At 42.8% G+C, this 18939-nt stretch overlaps 1 protein-coding gene across 1 annotated transcript in view; it reads right to left on the bottom strand.

Annotated features, from left to right (window-relative positions):
- Positions 1-15284, bottom strand: part of mfn2 (mitofusin 2) — a 68293-nt gene extending 53009 nt beyond the window's left edge. Inside the window, exons 1-2 of the mRNA XM_033629004.2 lie at positions 15145-15284; positions 5009-5190 (exon numbers count right to left, since the gene is read on the bottom strand). Of these exons, the coding sequence (XP_033484895.1) occupies positions 5009-5186 (178 nt within the window). The 5' untranslated portion in view covers positions 5187-5190; positions 15145-15284. The remainder of the gene's footprint in view (positions 1-5008; positions 5191-15144) is intronic.
- Positions 15285-18939: the final 3655 nt, after the last annotated feature.

The following is an 18939-nucleotide window of genomic DNA, read 5'->3' as shown; positions in this document are numbered from 1 at the left end:
CGGCATTGTTTATGTGTATGTTAGTGAGCTATCACTCTTCTGTCTCCCTGCCTTTGTGAGGGCATAGATAGGTTTCTTGTTCATGTTACCTCCATCAACTGAATTAAGTGTAAGTGTTGACAAAAGTCCTGCTTCCACCAAACACTTTCAGTATGGTACCTTTGGAACCAAATGTAACCCTTCAGACATGGTAGAGCCTAGCATTTCCACCGCAATCAGTACTCTTAAATTTGGCGCAGTTGTTGTCACTCACTGCTTGTCATTGCACTGACTGTATTTCCTCATTACCAGTGACACAGAGGGAAGTCTGCCCCTCATTTATCGTCCACAGAGCATTTAGCATGCCGGCATTTTCAGAACAAAATAGAACAGGCTGTAGTGAGAGTCTCTCTTGATGCGATATTTAAAAATAGCAGGTTTGTGCATGTAGTCCTTCTTAAGCAAGCTTAGGGGTTAGGTGTTGCTGTAACCCACACAATGCTTTCACTAAAGGTGTATGTCATATAAAAACTAATGGAATGGTCAAAGTTGTCACAGTGAAATTTAAGGTGTGCTGATGGATTCACATTGTTAACTCATGGATTGAGTGACATTACAAGTAAACGGTCCACCTTAAAAGTTGTCAGCAGTGGGCCAAGTGAATTATTTTTCTCAGACTACAGCTGCTGCGGGAGGCAGGAAAACATCCTTTCATTTTTTAATAATAATAATAATAATAATGATAATAATAATAATAATGATAATAATAACTTGGGCTTATATAGCACCTTTCAAGAGACCCAAGGATGCTTTACAACAAAAATAACAATCTAGCAACCAAAAGCCAGGGTGAACAGGTGTCTTCAGTGCAGATTTAAAAATGTCCAGTGTTGGCGCCTGGCGAATCTCCAAGGGGAGAGAGTTCCAGAGGGCTGGGGCTGCCACACTGAAGGCTCTATCCCCAAATGTTCGCCTACTGGTGTGAGGGACGTTGAGAAGTCAACAGACCGCAGGTTCCGTAAGGGGGTGTAATCAGTGAGGAGGTCCGAGAGGTACCGTGGGGCAAGGTCATGGCGAGCTTTATAGGCAAGGAGGAGGCGTTTGTAGGTGAAGCGGAACTTGACTGGAAGCCAGTGTAGGTGTTTGAGGGTGGGGGTGATGTGCTGCCAGGGCTTGGTCAGGGTGAAAACCCTTGCAGCTTAGTTCTGCACATACTGCAGTCTGACCAAGGCTTTGTTGTTTAGTTACAGTTTACTAAAATATGTAAAACTCTCCATGGTATAAACATACATAAGCCTCAAAACCAGCCACAACTCGGCCCTGAGCAAGACTGACCATGTGCTATTAACCAATTAACTGAGTGCAGTGTTCTCAGCTCCACCTTTCAGTACCAGATCTGTGTGCTAGGTACCCCAACAGAGGAGTGACCAAAACTAGGGACATAAGAAATGGTTCCATTGGTACCATCCACAACTTTTCACAGTGGAAATGGAAAAAAAGTGTACCAAACTGAATGGGACTAGAGTGCTTCCATAGAAAAATAAAGCAACAGGCTGAAAAACAAATAATAAAACACAGGCTCTAGAAAATAAGGTAAAACCACCATTAAGAATATTGAATGACTGTGCATCTTTGTAAAGATACAAAGAAAATAGGGACTCCCTCTGAAATCATTGCTCTATAGAGCCACCAGTGGTCAAAAACTTTAAAGCGTTACAATACCGGACTGAAAAGCTGCCTTTTCACCTAGCCAAACGTTTCAAGTCTGTTGCACCTCTGACCACTCCCAACAGCAGGGCTCAAAATACTTTGTCCTGTGTTCATGCACCAGTGCATGCAACTTTCAAAATGACATTCATCCAAGTGTTTTTAACTGCCAGTGTATTCTTTCTCAGCATGTCCACCACCAGATCTAGCAATGTGCATACATTTGTTTTTAACTGTGTGAGAAAAATGGATGTGTAGTGTGTAAATATTAATTGTGCAAGTCTCATGGTCAATGCATGAGAGAAAGCAACCCTGCACAACATTTTCTGCCCTAAATTACTCGCACCAGTGAATGTAGAGTTAAGAACATGCACCGCTCAAATTTTACGTGTAGTAATGTGTAGGGCTGTAGTCAACCAAAGAAAATCTTGGTCGACTAAAGTCGCACATAATCTTCAACTAATCGATTAGTCATGGGAATTAAAAAAATCTGCACGTTATTTTTACTTCTGTGGTGGTGTGTCTGTGTCACTCTGCAGTTACACCTCCAAAACACTAGTAGGTAGTGGAGGACTGTGTTAGGTGCTGTAAAGTTTAGTTCAAATCAAACTTTATTTATATAGTTGATTCAAAACACACATTAAATATGGCTTAATAGAGACAATTTGAAACACAAGTATAATAGAGAAAATTTCAAACACAAGTATGCAAATTGGCTTCACTATAAATCGCAGAACTGACAAACACTATCTGGACACATTTCCCCCACCAATACAACATTCTAACGTCATTAGCACAAGTCTATGGCATTTTACATTGTATAAATTAGCTTAGCATCTAGCAATCTTTTCCTCTTCTCATATAAAACCAGGGACAACAGCAACATGTAACAAAGGTAACGGCACAAAATTTGGCTCCATTACAACTCACAACATTCACCGACAAAACAACTGTCTTATACTAGACATGTTTTCCAAACAAATACAACATGCTAACGTTATTAGCGCTAGCCTTTGACATTTTACATTGTATACATTAGCCTAGCGACGAGCAGAGATTTCTTCTGCTCATATGAAGCCAGGATAAATCCCTAAGTATAAATCCCTTAAGGATAAATCACACACACGACTTAAAATGCTATTTTATTGGAGGCTTTACTGTCTTCACAATTTATTGTTTATTTATTCAAGCTTTGTTTCCACTGAGGTAAATGGTTTCAGCTTACAGAAATAGACAGGAGGTCTGTGTCACTGCGACGCTGACCGTGAGGGTGGGCGAGTTCAACTTTCTGTCAACAACAGGGGTGTCTTGAAAACACCCCCATTTTCACAGGTAACTTGGCCTGTCCCCCCGCTGCAGGAAATAATAGATTAATCCTGGTAAGCTGTTGATGTGGCACTTTTCTCCTTACGAAAGTAACACAGCAATTATTCAACTAATGACAATTTGGACGGACGAGAGCACAGCGACCAAATAATTGACTAGTCGGCCAGGAGACTGCAGCCCTAGCTGGCACCTGTACAAGTCAGGGAAGAACCACAAAGCACCAGCAGCACCTCCACCATGAACACCCCCAGAGCAGCATCAGAGGGGAAAGGCCTGGCTGGATTGTTGAGAAAGATTACCTCCGCAAGGAACCAGAGAGGTGAAGAGGGTCAGGTTCTGACCACTACAGAAGACAGAGTGAAAGAAGAGATCAAGATCTGCCTGTCTCTGCCATCCATTCCAGCAGATGAGTATCCACTTGTGTGGTGAAAGGGCCATGCATCAGAGCAGCCTCACCTTGCCAGGGTTGCCAGGAAGCTTTTGTGCATCCCAGCAACCACCGTGCCACCCGAGAGATTATTCAGTGCCAGCGGGCACATTGTTTCCCCTTGCAGATCACTACTTAAACCAGACAAAGTAAATATTTTGACATTTTTACATTTTAATCTCAAGTGAACAAAGTCAGCACCACCTTTTTTCTCATGAAGGAGAGAACAGACTATCAGTGTGGTTCATTTGATTTGTATACATATTTGTATTCGTATACATATTTTGCATTATGGATTTGTTTACATGTGGTTGTGCAGTTACCTCTTATGGCCATAGGGTGCCATCTTTAATGCACAGTTATTTTTATTTTATTTATCTATGGTATTATTTTAATGTTTCTGCCACATTACTTTGTTTAATATGGTAGTGTTGCTTTTATATACACATTTGATTTCTACGTACGGTACACGAAACAGTGAAAGTGTCCTTTTCTCTACCAGTTCTTCAGAAATCTGTAAGACTAGATCTAGTCTTGAGCACTGAATGTAAGTATTCTTGGTTCTTACCTACAATTTGCACAAAGTGCAGTTACCTCTTATGGCCATAAGGTGCCATCTTTAATGCACATTTGTATGTTTGATGTTATTATTTTAATGTTTCTGCCAACAGTGCTTGTTATTTTATTTGTTTAAAATAAAACTTGGTTAAATGATTTCAGTGTGTGTGTAAGTACTTTTTGAACATTTTGAGCACATTTTAACAATACTGCGATAATAATGATAACCGCGATAATTTTGGTCACAATAACTGTGATATGAAATTTTCATACCGTTACATCCCTAAACTCAAGACATACAAATCTCTCGATGCATACAGCTCTGTCACATTGCGGTCACATCCAGGAAGTTAAATACCAAGATTTGTCAAATGTTTTTTGTTTATTATGGACAGACATGCTGCTGAGCCAGCGACAAGGACAGAGATGAAGCTCTTTAAGACATAAACAAGTCACACAACTATATACTGACAGCAAACTGCATTTCATGGCTTGGTTAGTATTAAGTTTTTTTCATTATTTATGCATTTTAGAACAATACCGCTGCCACCAGGTGTATGTAAATATAGGCCGAAATATTATTTCATGTTGTAACTGTAGCAACCTTAACGGTCTTTGTTTAGCTTTAAACAGCGGCCTTGGTGAAGGTTTTCTATATAAATGAAGGTTATCTTATTCTGTATTTGACATTTATATTCTGGGTATCTCAACCTTTTCTCTCTGGTGTTCGCTTATTCAGTATGAGGCCAACAAATTAAACTGGCTCTAGATCACCATAAAGGGGTGCATGGGGCACCCTGGTAGCTAATTGGGTAGGGCGCGTACAATTAAAGTTGAGTCCTTACTACAGTGACCCCAGGCTCAAGTCTAGCCCGGGCTGTTTGCTGCTACCTTCCTTGTCTCTCTTTCTCTAAATAAGGCACAAATGCCATTTTTTTAATTAATAAAAACATAAATAAAGGGGTGCATGTGTGAAAAGGGCAAGAGGGCAAATAGCAGGTGGGAGGTTACCATCCAGAAATGAAGCGCTCTCCTTAATGTAGGCCCCCAACTGTTCAAAGATCCCGTTGATCTTCTTCTTTGCTGTGACAAAATGCTTGAGCGGCGATGCATTCACTTCCGCCATCAGTCTCTTATCCTTCTTGCCGTGGACTGTGTTGGTGTTGGGTCGTGGAAAAACCAAAGACATGGCACTAGGCAGGAGAAAAAAACATCAAAAACACCCTTAAAAGCATGTCTGGCAGTAGCGTTTGACTGAAGTCTGAAATTCACTTGTCATCTTTGCATACTTAGGTTTGTTTCAGAGCTCCACAAGATTCTGTTCACTTCATAAACTAAGCACAAAAAGTAAGGACATTTGTGTTTGCTAGATTATTTCTTTGTTGTAAAAATGCTTCTTGGCAATAAATCTTATACCATTAGAAAGCCTGTTTATTTCCCGTTTAAATGGTGTCACATTTGTCAGGAACATACATTGTGCATTCTTCTCTGCCAATGCCAAACAGTTGTTTTTTTTGTTGTTGTTGCTATTGATTCTTGTTTTAAGCTTCTGGTACCCCCAGGTGCTGACAATCCGGTGCCTGAATGGGACCGAACTCTATCCTCCAAGATAACAACACTTGCCCCCACAGAGTGGGGTTTATCAGAGACTACCTCCAGAATTTGGAAGTGGAGAGGATGGAATGGCCTGCCAGCAGTCCTGACCACAACCCTGTTGAACACTTGTGGGATCAGCTTGCTGTTCATGCCAAAGTGACCAACACAATCACACTGGCTGACTTGCGACAAATGCTAGTTGAAGAATGGGATGCCATCCCACAGCAGTGTGTGACCAGGCTGGTGACCAGCATGAGGAGGAGGTGCCAGGCTGTTGTGACTATGTATGGTTCTTACACATGCTACTGAGGCTCCTATTTGTTACATGAATAAATTGTTAAATTGCCAATATGTCTTGTTTCTTCAGACTTCAATCATCCAATCAACCAAACAACACCAAACACAAGTCAACAGCAAAAAAACAAAACAAAACAAAACAAGGCATTGCCAGAGAAATTTTTCACGGACGCAACCCACATACTCAGCTCTGCTTCTCATCCCACAAATGCATGTTCCTTACAAATGTGGCTCCATTTAAAGGGGAAATAAACAGGCTTTCCAACGGAATGGCAAGAGGCATTGTTACAACAAAGAAATAATCTACCACATACAAATTTCCTTACTTCTTGTGCTTAGTTTATGTGCTTCCCTTAAGTAACATTGTTAGAAATCACTCTGTAAACCATAAAGACATAAAAACCTGGATGAGCTCCAATTTTCTTATGTTAAATTCAGACAAAACTGAAGTTATTGTTCTTGGCCCCAGATATCTCAGAAACTCTCTATCTGAAGATACAGTTTCTCTGGATGGCATTGCTCTGGCCTCTAGCACTACCGGAAGAAACCTCAGAGTAATATTTGATGAGGATGAGTCTTTCAATTCCCTTATAAAACAAATTCCAAGTTCTGTGTTCTTTCATCTGCGTAATATTGCAAAAATTAGGCCTATCCTGTCTCAAAAAGATGCAGAAAAATGGTCCACCCATTTTTTACCTCTAGGTTGGATTACTGCAGTTCCCTATAATCGAGTTGCTATATTAAGTCCCTAAAAACTCTCCAGCTGATCCAGAATGTGGCGGTACATGTACTGACAGGAACTAAGAAAAGAGATCATATTTCTCCTGTTTTAGTGTCTCTGCAGTGGCTCACTGTAAAATCCAGAATTTAATTTAAAATCCTTCTCCTCACTTATAAAGCTCTAAATGGTCAGGCTCCACCATATCTTAGAGAGCTCATAGTGTCATATTATCCTGCCAGAACGTTGCACTCTGAGAATGCTGGGTCACGCATGGTTCCAAAAGTCTCCAAAAGTAGAACAGGAGCCAGAGCCTTCAGCTATCAGGCTCCTCTCCTGTGGAATCATCTTCCTGTTACAGTCCGGGAGGCAGACACCGTCTCCACATTTAAGACTAGACTTAAGACTTTCCTCTTTGATAAAGCTTATAGTTAGGGCTGGCTCAGGCTTGCCTTGGACAAGACAAAATCATCTGTAATCATCCTTAGAGCTTCAATGATGTCATCCTCAGCTTCGAGGAAGATCTTGAACCATGTTGCGTTATACCTAGATAACACTACTTGCCACTTGCAAATAGGGATGTCACGATTATAGATTTTCTTGGTATGGTTATTGTCAGAGAAATAATCACGGTATTACGATTATTACAATTATTATGCATTAATTAATTTCACACTATAAATGTGTAAAATCACATGAACACTCCTTATAGATCTTTAAGTTTCATTTATTTCCGTGCGCTCCTGCTTTTTCTTTTATCTCTCAACACAACAGTGATGGTTATAAGTACGTGTGGCGACTATTTTGTTCATGTATGAAAATATACTGTAGTAGCCGTACAACCGGGCTTGGTAAGGTTGGAGTGTTTTTAAGTTGATGTAAAAATAAACGACGAGCATTTGTGAAATCCCACACTCGTGTGGACGTGAGTTTCTGCCCGTCGTCTTACTCCAAAGAGCTACACGGACCCAAAACCATTACAACCTCACGCTGTGTGCACACATAAACTGCAAAACTATCCATCAAAAGTTTTTGAGACGTGCCTTAACTTGGCACGTTGCACTGTAAGCCCAACTCGTATCATACCACTACGCCATTAATTGCAAATGACACACTAACATATAATTTTTAAATTCAGTGTTACATTAGATAAATTGAGATGGACGTATTTTAACCCAGTTATTGTGCATTTACCTTTACTCGCACATGTAAAGCCGGGTGGTTGTCCCGCAGGTGTTGTATCATGTTGCTCGTTTGATCCTTTGGCTGCGACTTTTTTGCGGCATGTTTTACAAACTGGAAAGCCGTCGTCAACAATGACCCCTTGGTCATTTTTGTGATAGTCAAAATGATCCCACACGGCTGACTTATCCGTTTTTTGGGAGGAATAAGTCTTCTTCATCCATACTTCATCACTCGGAGACACCGCTTGTGTAACTTTGTTTTCGTTCCGTGCAAGTTGCGCTGACCTACTGTATATGGTTCCGCGTCCCAGCATAATCTTTGGAGAGTGACGGTGTTGAGGAATCTTTACGAATGATTAACCGTGGCGTTTAAAACCGCGGTTAATAGTGAAATCAAGTAATCATGACATCTCTACTTGCAAACAGTTTTTAGATCTCCCCACCAAAGGCCCCAGATAATACGCAAATCAGTGTTGGCTTTACACTTGCAAAATTGGTGCTCGAACTCTAACTGTCCCAAGATTTGAGGCCAAACGTCGCCAGTGCAATGCAGATGCACCCCACATATCTAACATCTAGACCTGTCAGGGACTCTGTTGACAAACTACAGCTGATGAGAGCGCAAGACACAGGTCGAGAACAGAGACAAGGACGGACCCCTCTGGTTCTGTCAAAGTGTGTTTGTGTGTTTGAGTGAGTGAGTGAGTGAGTGTGAGAGAGAGAGAGAGAAAGAGTGAGAGAAAGAGAGAGAGAGAGAAAGAGTGAGAGAAAGAGAGAGAGAGAGAGAGAGAGAACAGAAACCAATGATAAATCCAGATGGCTCACTTCAGATTTTCCCCTCTGTATCTGTGTTACGTGGGTTTCTCCACTGCCCCACCCCCTTAGGAGACTAGTAGTGATCCTTAGTCTAATCATTCCAGTAGGAAAAGTGAACATGAGAACAGATAAAAACGAGCAGCAAAATAATGAACAGGGTTGCACCTAACGATTATTTTCTTTGTCGACTAATCTGCCGATTATTTCTTCGATTAGTCGACTAATCATTTTATCGAAAAATATGTTCAAATGTTGAAAAATGTTGGTCTGTCTCTCCCAAACCCCAAAATTGTGTCATCTAATGTCTTGTTTCATACTCAAGCCAAAGGGTTTTAGTTCACCATCATGGGAGAGTGTGTAAAGTAGGGCTGCACGATTCTGGAAAAAATGAGAATCACAATTTTTTGGCTTATAATTGAGATCACGATTCTCTCACGATTTTTTTCAACATAAATATTTATTGTGCTTATTTCCTGATAAAAAAGGAAAAGTAACAAAAATTATAAATAAATAATAAAAAAATATCATTAAATAACAAAACCTATGATCGTGCCTGATACAAGAGACACAATGCACATAAATTCTGGTCAGCAGAGAGGGAACACTCCTGTTTTTAGCTTAAATGCAACAGCTGACAGCCTGACACTGACCGTAAAAACAATAAACTTTAGTCTCTTGTCTTCTTTTACAGCTTTTGAACAATTTTAACAATAAATATCAATGTTGAACAACATTTTTCTGAAGTAGGTATTCCAGGCCTGGAATTAAGTCATTTTTAGGGCAAGGCCACTTTGGCCTTTGATACAAATTTATTGGGGCATCACGGCCAAAATGTGGGACACCAAGGCCTCCTCCGAGAACCGTCACCTTATGGTGGTGGAGGAGTTTGAGTGCCCTAATGACCCTAGGAGCTATGCTGTCGGGGGCATTTTGCCCCTGGTAGGGTTTCCCATGGCAGATTGGTTCTGGGCGAAGGGTCAGACGAAGAACGGTTCAAAAGACCCTTCATGATGGATACGAACAAGGACACGTGTACCCGGCCCGGAGGATTAACGGGGCCCCGCCCTGGAGCCAGGACTGGGGTTGGGGCCCGTGGGCGAGTGCCTGGTGGTCGGGCTTTCGCCCATGGGGTCCAGCCAGGCCCAGCCCGAACCGGCTACATGGGCTCGTCCCCCTGCAGGCCCACCACCCACAGAAGGATCCAGAAGGGTTCGGTGCAATGTGGATTGGGCAGCAGACCAAGGCGGGGGCCTTGGCGGTCCGATCCTCGGTTACAGAAGTTGGCTCTTGGGACATGGAATGTCACCTCTCTGGCGGGGAAGGAGCCAGAGCTTGTGGAAGAGGTTGAGCGCTACCGGCTAGATATAGTCGGCCTCACCTCGACACACAGTTCCGGCTCTGGAACCCTAGTCCTTGAGAGGGGTTGGACTCTCTCCTTCCTCCTCCTCCTTGTCTGTGCTTATGCACCGAACAACAGTTCAGAGTAACCACCCTTTTTGGAGTCCCTGGGACGGGTGCTGGACAGTGCCCCGACCGGGGACTCCATTGTTCTGCTGGAGGACTTCAACGCTCAGGTGGGCAATGACAGCGGGACCTGGAGGGGCGTGATTGGGAGGAACGGAATGCCCGATCTGAACCCGGGTGGTGTTCAGTTATTGGACTTCTGTGCGGGTCGCAGTTTGGCCATAACTAACACCATGTTCAAACATAAGGATGTCCATCGGTGCACGTGGCACCAGGACAGCCTAGGTCGCAGGTCAATGATCAACTTTGTAGTCGTATCATTTGACCTGCGGCCATATGTTCTGGACACTCGGGTGAAGAGAGAAGCAGAGCTGTCAACTGATCACCACCTGGTGGTGAGTTGGATCAGATGGTGGGGGAAGACGCCGCGCAGACCTGGCAGGCCCAAACGAACAGTGAGGGTCTGCTGGGAACGCCTGGCAGAAGAACCTGCCCAGATGATCTTCAACTCCCACCTCCGGGAAAGCTTCGACTGCGTCCCGAGGGCAGAGGGGGACATTGAGTCCGAATGGGCCTTGTTCCGCTCTGCCATTGTCGAGGCGGCGGTTGCGAGCTGTGGCTGCAAGGCCGCTGGGGCCAGTCACGGCGGTAATCCCCGAACCCGCTGGTGGACACCAGAGGTGAGAGGAGCCGTCAGGCTGGAGAAGGAGGCCTACAGGGCATGGTTGGTCTGTGGGTCTTCGGAAGCAGCTGACAGGTATCGGTGGGCCAAGCAGAGCGCGGCGGCAGCAGTCGTGGAGGCAAAAACTCGGGCGTGGGAGGAGCTCGGTGAGGCCATGGAGGAAGACTAGTGATCGGCTCCAAAGAGGTTCTGGCAAACTGTCCGGCGCCTCAGGGGGGGAAGGCGGCAACTTGCTCACACTGTTTACAGTGGGGGCGGGGAGCTGCTGACGTCAACTGGGGACATTGTCGGGCGGTGGAAGGAATACTTTGAGGAGCTCCTCAATCCCACCAACACGTATTCCAGTGAGGAAACAGAGACAGGGGTCTCGGGGGCGGGTCGTCCAATTTCGGGGGCAGAAGTTGCTGAGGTAGTGAAACAACTCTGAGGCGGCGGAGCCCCGGGGGTGGATGAGATTCTTCCTGGATATCTCAAGGCTCTGGATGTTGTAGGGCTGTCCTGGCTGACACGCCTCTGCAACATTGCGTGGACATCGGGGCCAGTGCCTCTGGAGTGGCAGACCGGGGTGGTGGTCCCCATTTTCAAGAAAGGGGACCAGAGGGTGTGTTCCAACTACAGGGGGATCACACTCCTCAGCCTACCCGGTAAGGTCTACTCCAGGGTACTGGAGAAGAGGATCCGGTCGATAGTTGAACCTCAGATTGAGGAGGAACAATGTGGTTTTCGTCCCGGACGCGGAGCTGTGGACCAGCTCTTTACCCTCAGCAGGGTGCTGGAGGGGGCATGGGAGTTTGCCCAACCAGTCCAGATGTGTTTTGTGGATTTGGAGAAGACTTACGACCGTGTCCCCAGGGGCATCCTGTGGGGGGTGCTCCGGGAGTATGGGGTTGGCGGCCCCTTGCTAAGGGCCATCCAGTCCCTGTACCGAAGGAGCATGAGTCCGGTTCGCGTGGCTGGCAGTAAGTCGGACCTGTTCCCAGTGAGGGTTGGACTCCGCCAGGGCTGCCCTTTGTCACCGGTTCTGTTCATAACTTTTATGGACAGAATTTCTAGGCGCAGCCGAGTGGTGGAGGGTGTCAGGTTCAGTGATGGGAGGATCTCGTCCCTGCTTTTTGTGGATGACGTGGTCTTCCTAGCTCCATCGAACAGTGACCTCCAGCTCTCACTGGGGCGGCTGGGATGAGAATCAGCATCTCCAAGTCTGAGGCCATGGTCCTCAGCTGGAAAAGGGTGGATTGCCCACTCCAGGTCAGGGGGGAGGTCCTTCCTCAGGTGGAGGAGTTTAAGTATCTCGGGATCTTGTTCACGAGTGAGGGTAGGATGGAGCGGGAGACTGACAGGCGGATTGGGGTGGCGTCAGCAGTGATGCAGGCGCTTAACCGGTCCGTTGTGGTGAAGAGGGAGCTTAGCCAGAAAGCAAAGCTCTCAATTTACCGGTCGATCTACGTTCCAACTCTCACCTATGGTCACGAGCTCTGGGTAGTGACCGAAAGAATGAGATCGCGAGTACAAGCGGCCGAAATGAGTTTCCTCCGCAGGATGGCTGGGCTCAGCCTTAGGGATAGGGTGAGGAGCTCAGACATCCGGGAGGGACTCGGAGTAGAGCCGCTGCTCCTCCACATCGAGAGGAGCCAGTTGAGGTGGTTCGGGCATCTGGTAAGGATGCCTTCTGGACGCCTCCCTTGGGAGGTGTTTCGGGCATGTCCAACCAGGAGGAGACCTCGGGGCCGCCCCAGGACACGCTGGAGGGATTACATCACCTGGCTGGCCTGGGAACGCCTCGGGGTTCCCGTGGAAGAGCTGACGGAAGTGGCTGGGGAGAGGACTGTCTGGGCTTCTTTGCTGAGGCTGCTGCCCCCGCGACCCGGACCCGGATAAGCGGAGGACAACGAGTACGAGTACAAGTACCAAGGCCAAAACCAATGGCGCAATAACAATATGTGCTAACTACGTTGAATGAAGACAAAACAATATATGTGTTGAAAAACTGTACTGAGTTTATTAAAACTGTAAACTGAAAATTTGACTTTTCCACAAAATGCTGTGTGATAGATGTTATTAAAATTAAATTAAAATGTGAACATTTCATAATATTCATTGTTATTGTTATGATAAAATAAAGTCTAAATGGACTAAGGAAGATCAAAATTAAACATTTCAACACCATGCATTTGACAGGAGTATTCACCTAACATAGCCTACATATCTTTAATTATATAATTATTTATATGTCTCTATGTATATTTTTACATAAATCCCCAATATTTTATTTGCCTTCAAAAAAAATCTTCTTCCTTCATTTAATTTGACAGTGTTTATTGTATTGTATTATGTATTAATTCTCTACAGGATCTTGTATGTTCTTTAATGTGTGTTCAATTTATTAAAAGAAAAAAACAAAAAAACGTTTTGGTGAACCCTGCAGCAAAGTGAACCCTCTTCCTCAGAGAGGAGTGTCAGTACATTAACTTGTTAGCCATAGCCTTGCTGTTTGTCATGTTAATGTTATCGTCGGCAGCCCTGAATAGCTTGTAAAGCTTTAGCATAGTTAGTTAACACATTTGTTATCGGCCCATGTGTTTACTGCTACAGAAAATTAATAAATCTTTGATTTATTTGCACAACGTTGCCTCTCTGTCGTCTTTTATCACGCCTGCTAACGCTAAGTTAACTTTACCAGCAGATCTGTATGAGGCACAAACTGAGGCTACAGTTAGCAGTGTGTTTACCCCCTGTCTCGCTGCTTTCCAAACTGCCGACCGGCTGTCGCTCTGCATCATATGGTATAACGCTGCGTCGTTGGGAGCACTTGTTTTCATGCAGATGATATCCCGACTCCTGGCACGGGCGGGGCTGGCAGAATCACCGTCATTGAAAAATTAGATCACATATGCATATGAATTGAGATCATGATTTTATTCCGCTTAATCGTGCAGCCCTAGTCCCTAGATTATGTTCACCAAGTTTCATGCAGATCAGTCAAACTTCCTAGGAAGAGATCGATTTTAAGTGTTTTTCAAAAAATTCAAAAAGGCAGAAAATCTATATAACCTAAAGTTATGGGTATCTCTGTGCAAAGTTTCATGTCTCTATGACATACACGGTGTTGCCGCTGTCTTTTAATACTTCAACCGCTGGGGAACTTAAAGCTCGTCTTTTGTGATGTGTCCAAAGATTCAAAGGATCCATGATCAGTTTAAAGTGTTTATTGTAACAAAAATCCAAAAATCAAAAAAGAGCCAACAAGCAGTTATAGCAAAAGAGAAAAATAATACTAGATGAGTCTCAATGAATAATAATAATGATAACGGTGAGATGATAAGGTGAAATGACGGTCAACAAAAAATATTAGAGCTTCTAGTCCCCTTTTGTGTTCAAAACTCCCGCCACAACACACAATAAATCAAAGAAATAACCACACCCCCACAATGTGTCAACGCAGTGACATCATCAACGCAATGATATCATCAACGCAATGATGTAACCTATGTAAAGAAACAGGCAAAAATATATTTTGGCCTCTACACGGGGCATGAGATATGGCCATTCAAAGTTTGCAATTTCAATGGGTTGCTATAGCGCCCCCCTTTGGCCAATTGATGTAATATTGCTTCATTTGCATCCTCCCATGACCCTCTACCACTGTGCCAAATTTCACATGGATTGACCAAGTCAGTGAGGAGAAAAACGTGGAACACACACACCCACAGACACACACTCACAGTTTTCGTCATTATACAGTAAGATAACAATATTAATAATATTAATTATTATTAGTAGAATCATTTGTGAATCATTTCTAAAGGAGTAATGTATCTGACCAGCTGTTTTGCTGGACTGCAATAGAGTAGTGGAATTTGGGAGCGTGTCCACCTGAATGGTTAAGATGAACGCCCGTAGGCTACTGACGTTAGCGGTGACCTTTAACACAGTTTCAGGATAACACTGTAGGCAAGGTCTGAATGACCTCCTTTGCTCGTTTAAAAACCGGGCAACTTTAACTTGCTAAACCTAACAGTAACACAAACCCAAAGTGAAAAACGACACAGACACTATCAGCTGAAGTCTATTAAGTTGACGTTAATTAATAAGCGCAAGGTAGCTTTTTTTTAAGATGGATGTCATAAAGCTGTTTAACATTAAGTCCCTTATGTTGCAACTCTACCGTTAGCTAAAGTCTCTTACATCAGTCCTATGTCCGTCAGTCCTTATCCCCTGTTATTAACGTTTAATGGCTGTGACAACGCACTGGGCTGGAACAAGTGCGTGCTAAATTGCAAGCTAACTAGCCACCCGGTGAAGTTAACTGAGATAAGCAGCTAGCTAGAGTACTACGGTAACGTTAGCCCGCCGAACAGACTTTAAAAAAATATTTCGGTCAGCGACTTACCGTGGATAGGGGTCGTTTCTCACAAATGATCCTCTTGCATCCTGCCCCCTCGGCGTTTGAAATCTCCACAAGCTAACTAGCTAGTAACGTTACTACGCGACTGATAGCTGGTAATAAGCGTTAGCTATCTATGCTAAGTGAAGGGGGCGCCGCCGTGTGTTTCACGCGAGGGAAAGCTTACGAGGCTTGATAACCAGCTGTTTTTGCAGCACGTCGTATCAACGGATTAGCAGCCACTTTGGTATTTCCTTGAGATGTTGGGCTTTCTTTTTCTTTCTTTTTTGAGTTTTAATTACGGTTGGCAAACCAGCTTTAAGGTGCATTACCGCCACCTACTGGACTGGAGTGGGAAGCAGGGGATTGGCAGGAAACAAAACAAACAAAAAGACAGTGGCTAAATTCCCTCTGTCATTCCTGTTACTCTTTAATAGTTAAACAGAAGCTCTGTATATTCCTTGATGTCCTTCCAAGTAGATTCCCTAATGTAATATTTTGCTTTTCTTCAGTTTGTCCTGTTATTAACACCTTCTTTCTTCTTCATATCGGTTGCTGTCTGTTAGTAAGTTACATGTTTAACTGTTTCCAGTTCATTACAGTTTGAACATAGTTCAGTAGGATGCTGCCCTATTTTATGAAGAGTGTGATTTAATCCAGTATGTCCTATTGTCAGACGGGTAATGATCATCTCTTCCCCTGGGCTCCCGCTGCGTAATTTACCAGCACCTACATGTTTTTGAATACTATAAAGATGTCTCCCTGTGTCACTGAAGATCCAATATCTCTGCCAGTTTTTTTGCATAAATAGTCCTTTATAATACTTTTGCTCCCAACAATCTTGGAGAATGGCTTAAGTAAGGTGTAACCTGCTCTGCCCTTGCAGATTAATCCAATATGTCAACATAAACTTGACTCTCCTCATTTGTAGCGGCTTTCCCCCATTTCTACTTGTAACATAGATATCGGTGATGTTTTATTGTTTTTATTTATTGATATTTATTGTACTGTTTTTATACACCTTTTTATACCTTTGATTCACACCTTGTGGTCTTATGTACTTTCAGGATTTTTCTTGTGTCAGTATGTGTGCTGTGATTTGTGGGGTTTTTTTGTCGTTCTTGCCCCTGTTGCTGAAGACATTTTAAATTTCCCCCCGGGGATTAAATAAAGTATATTTATCTATCTATCTATCTATCTGTCTATCTATCTATCTATCTAAATGCTCTACTACAAATCCGGAGGGCTTGAGCCTGTTCCACATCAAGCTTTTTAGGCTTGGTTCTGCTGCGGACATATAAGCAACACATCCATGGCCCAAGACTGCTTTCATGAGAGCCCAATAAATGTTTAATAAAGATGTTTTGTTTGCCCCCCAGTCCCTTCCTGACAAGCATCACAATATATTATTGATCTTTTTGCATTTGTTTTTTAACTTTTCAATATGTTGACACCAGGTGAGTTTTTCATCCAGCAGAACTCCACGAAATCTAATTACTTTCACCTGCTCAACTTAACATATAGTTTCAGTTGTACTGGTTTATGGTGCTTAGTGAAGCATATTACCTGTGATGTTTCAATAGACAGTTTAAATCCCCATTTGTTTGCCCATTCTTCAACTTTTTTAAGTACTCCACATATCAACCCCTGGCCCAGAGTGCTCTGTCATCAGCATAAAGCGACTTTCCTATGCTATTGTCAGCCTGTTTTGAGATGTCATTAATCAGTATGTTAAATAGCAATGGACTGCACACACTATCCTGTGAGGGTACCATTTTCCACTGACTATTTACTGGAATATTCTGTACCCACTTCAACTTCTATGATCCTCCCTAACAGGAAGTTCAACACCCAGTTGAACATTTACACCTACTTTGTTAAGTTTGATAAGGAGTCCCTCTTTCCATAGCATGTCATATGCTTTTTCAATATCAAAAAATACAGCAATAACAGATTCTTTGTTAATTTGAGCTTTCCTGATTTCTGATTCCAGACATAGGACAGAGTCCATTGTCCCTCACCCTTTATGGAAACAACTTTGATATGTAGAAAATAGTCCTTTGCTCTCTCGAAAGTGTGTAAGTCTTTTTGTTACCATTCTTTCCATTGTCTTCCTTAACTGTGAAGTAAATGCAATGGGCCTGTAACTTGATGGATAAGATGAATCTTTACCTGTTTGAGTATTGGTACACTAACTGACTGTTTCCATGTTGATGGGATTGTGCCTGTATTCCATATCATTTTGTCTTTCATTCGAGCTAGCATGCTGTAGCAGGTATTGTCTTTTCCTGTCGAGGTTTGCCGCACATTAGAAAGAGCTCTCCTTTATTTAAATAGATTAAATGGTAAATCTAAATCTTCTCCTGTTGAAGCCCTTCTTTCTGTGATTCTTGGATTTTGTGCAAGGGTGTTGTCTCTACACTGCTTAAGTTTTTCTGATCAATTTCCTGAGCTGTGGATTTTCACAAATGTCTTCAGTAACAGTTCTGCTTTTTCTACATTACTAACTGCACTTATATTACTGTTGGTCAGCACTGGTATTTCAAAATTTATTCTTTATGCCATTCATATTCCTAATCATACCCACCACACATCTGACCTTTTGTGTTTCTCTCCCAATCTAATTAGAGCGCTTTCTCCAATATGTTTGTTTTGCTGATCTAACCGTTTTCTGAACTGTTGCTTGTGCTCTTTTATTGAATCATTGTGTCCACTGTGTGGTGAGCTTTAAGTTGTCTGAATGCTCTGTTTCTCATTTTAATGGCTTTACTGCAATTTTCATCCCACCATTTGTTCTCCACTTGCCTCCTACACTCTTTGGAATAGTCTTTTCTGCTGTCTGTATAATAGCTGTAACCAATTTTTTGTTAAGTTTCTCCACATCTACTATACTCTCTCCTGTTAGCTCTGCACATCTGGCTTCACTTAACACTTGAAATGCACCCCAGTTCACTTTACCTAACTTCCACCTTGGTAATCTCCATCCCCCTTTTGATATATCTCTATTCTTATTTTGATAGTTATTGGGTGTAGTGATCACTACCCATTAATGACTGGTTCAGTACTTCCCAAGAACTGATTCCTGCAGTTACAGAGGATGTGAATGTCAAATCTATTGCACCTTCTGTATTCTGTGAAATGTTATATATTGTACCTTTTCCATTATTAAGACACACTAAGCACTTCTCATCCATGAATTCCTCAATTACAGTGCCATTAGCATCTGTATTGCTACTCCCCCACAAAGTATTGTGCGTGTTAAAATCGCCATATTACATTATTTTACCTTGTGTCAGCCCACATGCAGCATTTTAATATGTCAGGACTTAGTCTAGTACAAGGTTTATAGTAATTGACTATCATTAGGCTGTCCTTTCCTGTCCATATTTTCACTACAATAGATTGTTGTTCTTTCCCTAGATAAACTAAGTTATAACTTATCCCATCCTTTACAAATGTAGCCACATCTCCACCTTTCCCAGTTTTCCTATCATTCCAGACAACAGTATATCCATATAAAACAAAATTCTACTCTGATTTCAGCCATGTTTTCTGTGTACATATCACGTGAGGTTTGTCAACTAAATTTGAAACATACTTTTTAGATTCTTGTCCATTAGTAATAAGGCTTCTAGCATTTTACTGTAGGTCAATTAATACCATTATGAGCCCCCACCCCATGCCTGAGTGCTAGAAGTTCCTCCACGTAACTTTTCTTCAACTGTTTCCCAGCTTAGTCCTTAAACACCAAGGTATTTCTCTGCTGATTTTACTATGATCTTGATTTTTTCAGTTTTCTTG

The sequence above is a fragment of the Epinephelus lanceolatus genome, chromosome 8, assembly GCF_041903045.1.
Source record: "Epinephelus lanceolatus isolate andai-2023 chromosome 8, ASM4190304v1, whole genome shotgun sequence".
Taxonomy (NCBI): domain Eukaryota; kingdom Metazoa; phylum Chordata; class Actinopteri; order Perciformes; family Serranidae; genus Epinephelus; species Epinephelus lanceolatus.
The sequence above is the reverse complement of the archived record's forward strand: the minus strand, read 5'-3'. Positions and strand labels throughout refer to the sequence as shown.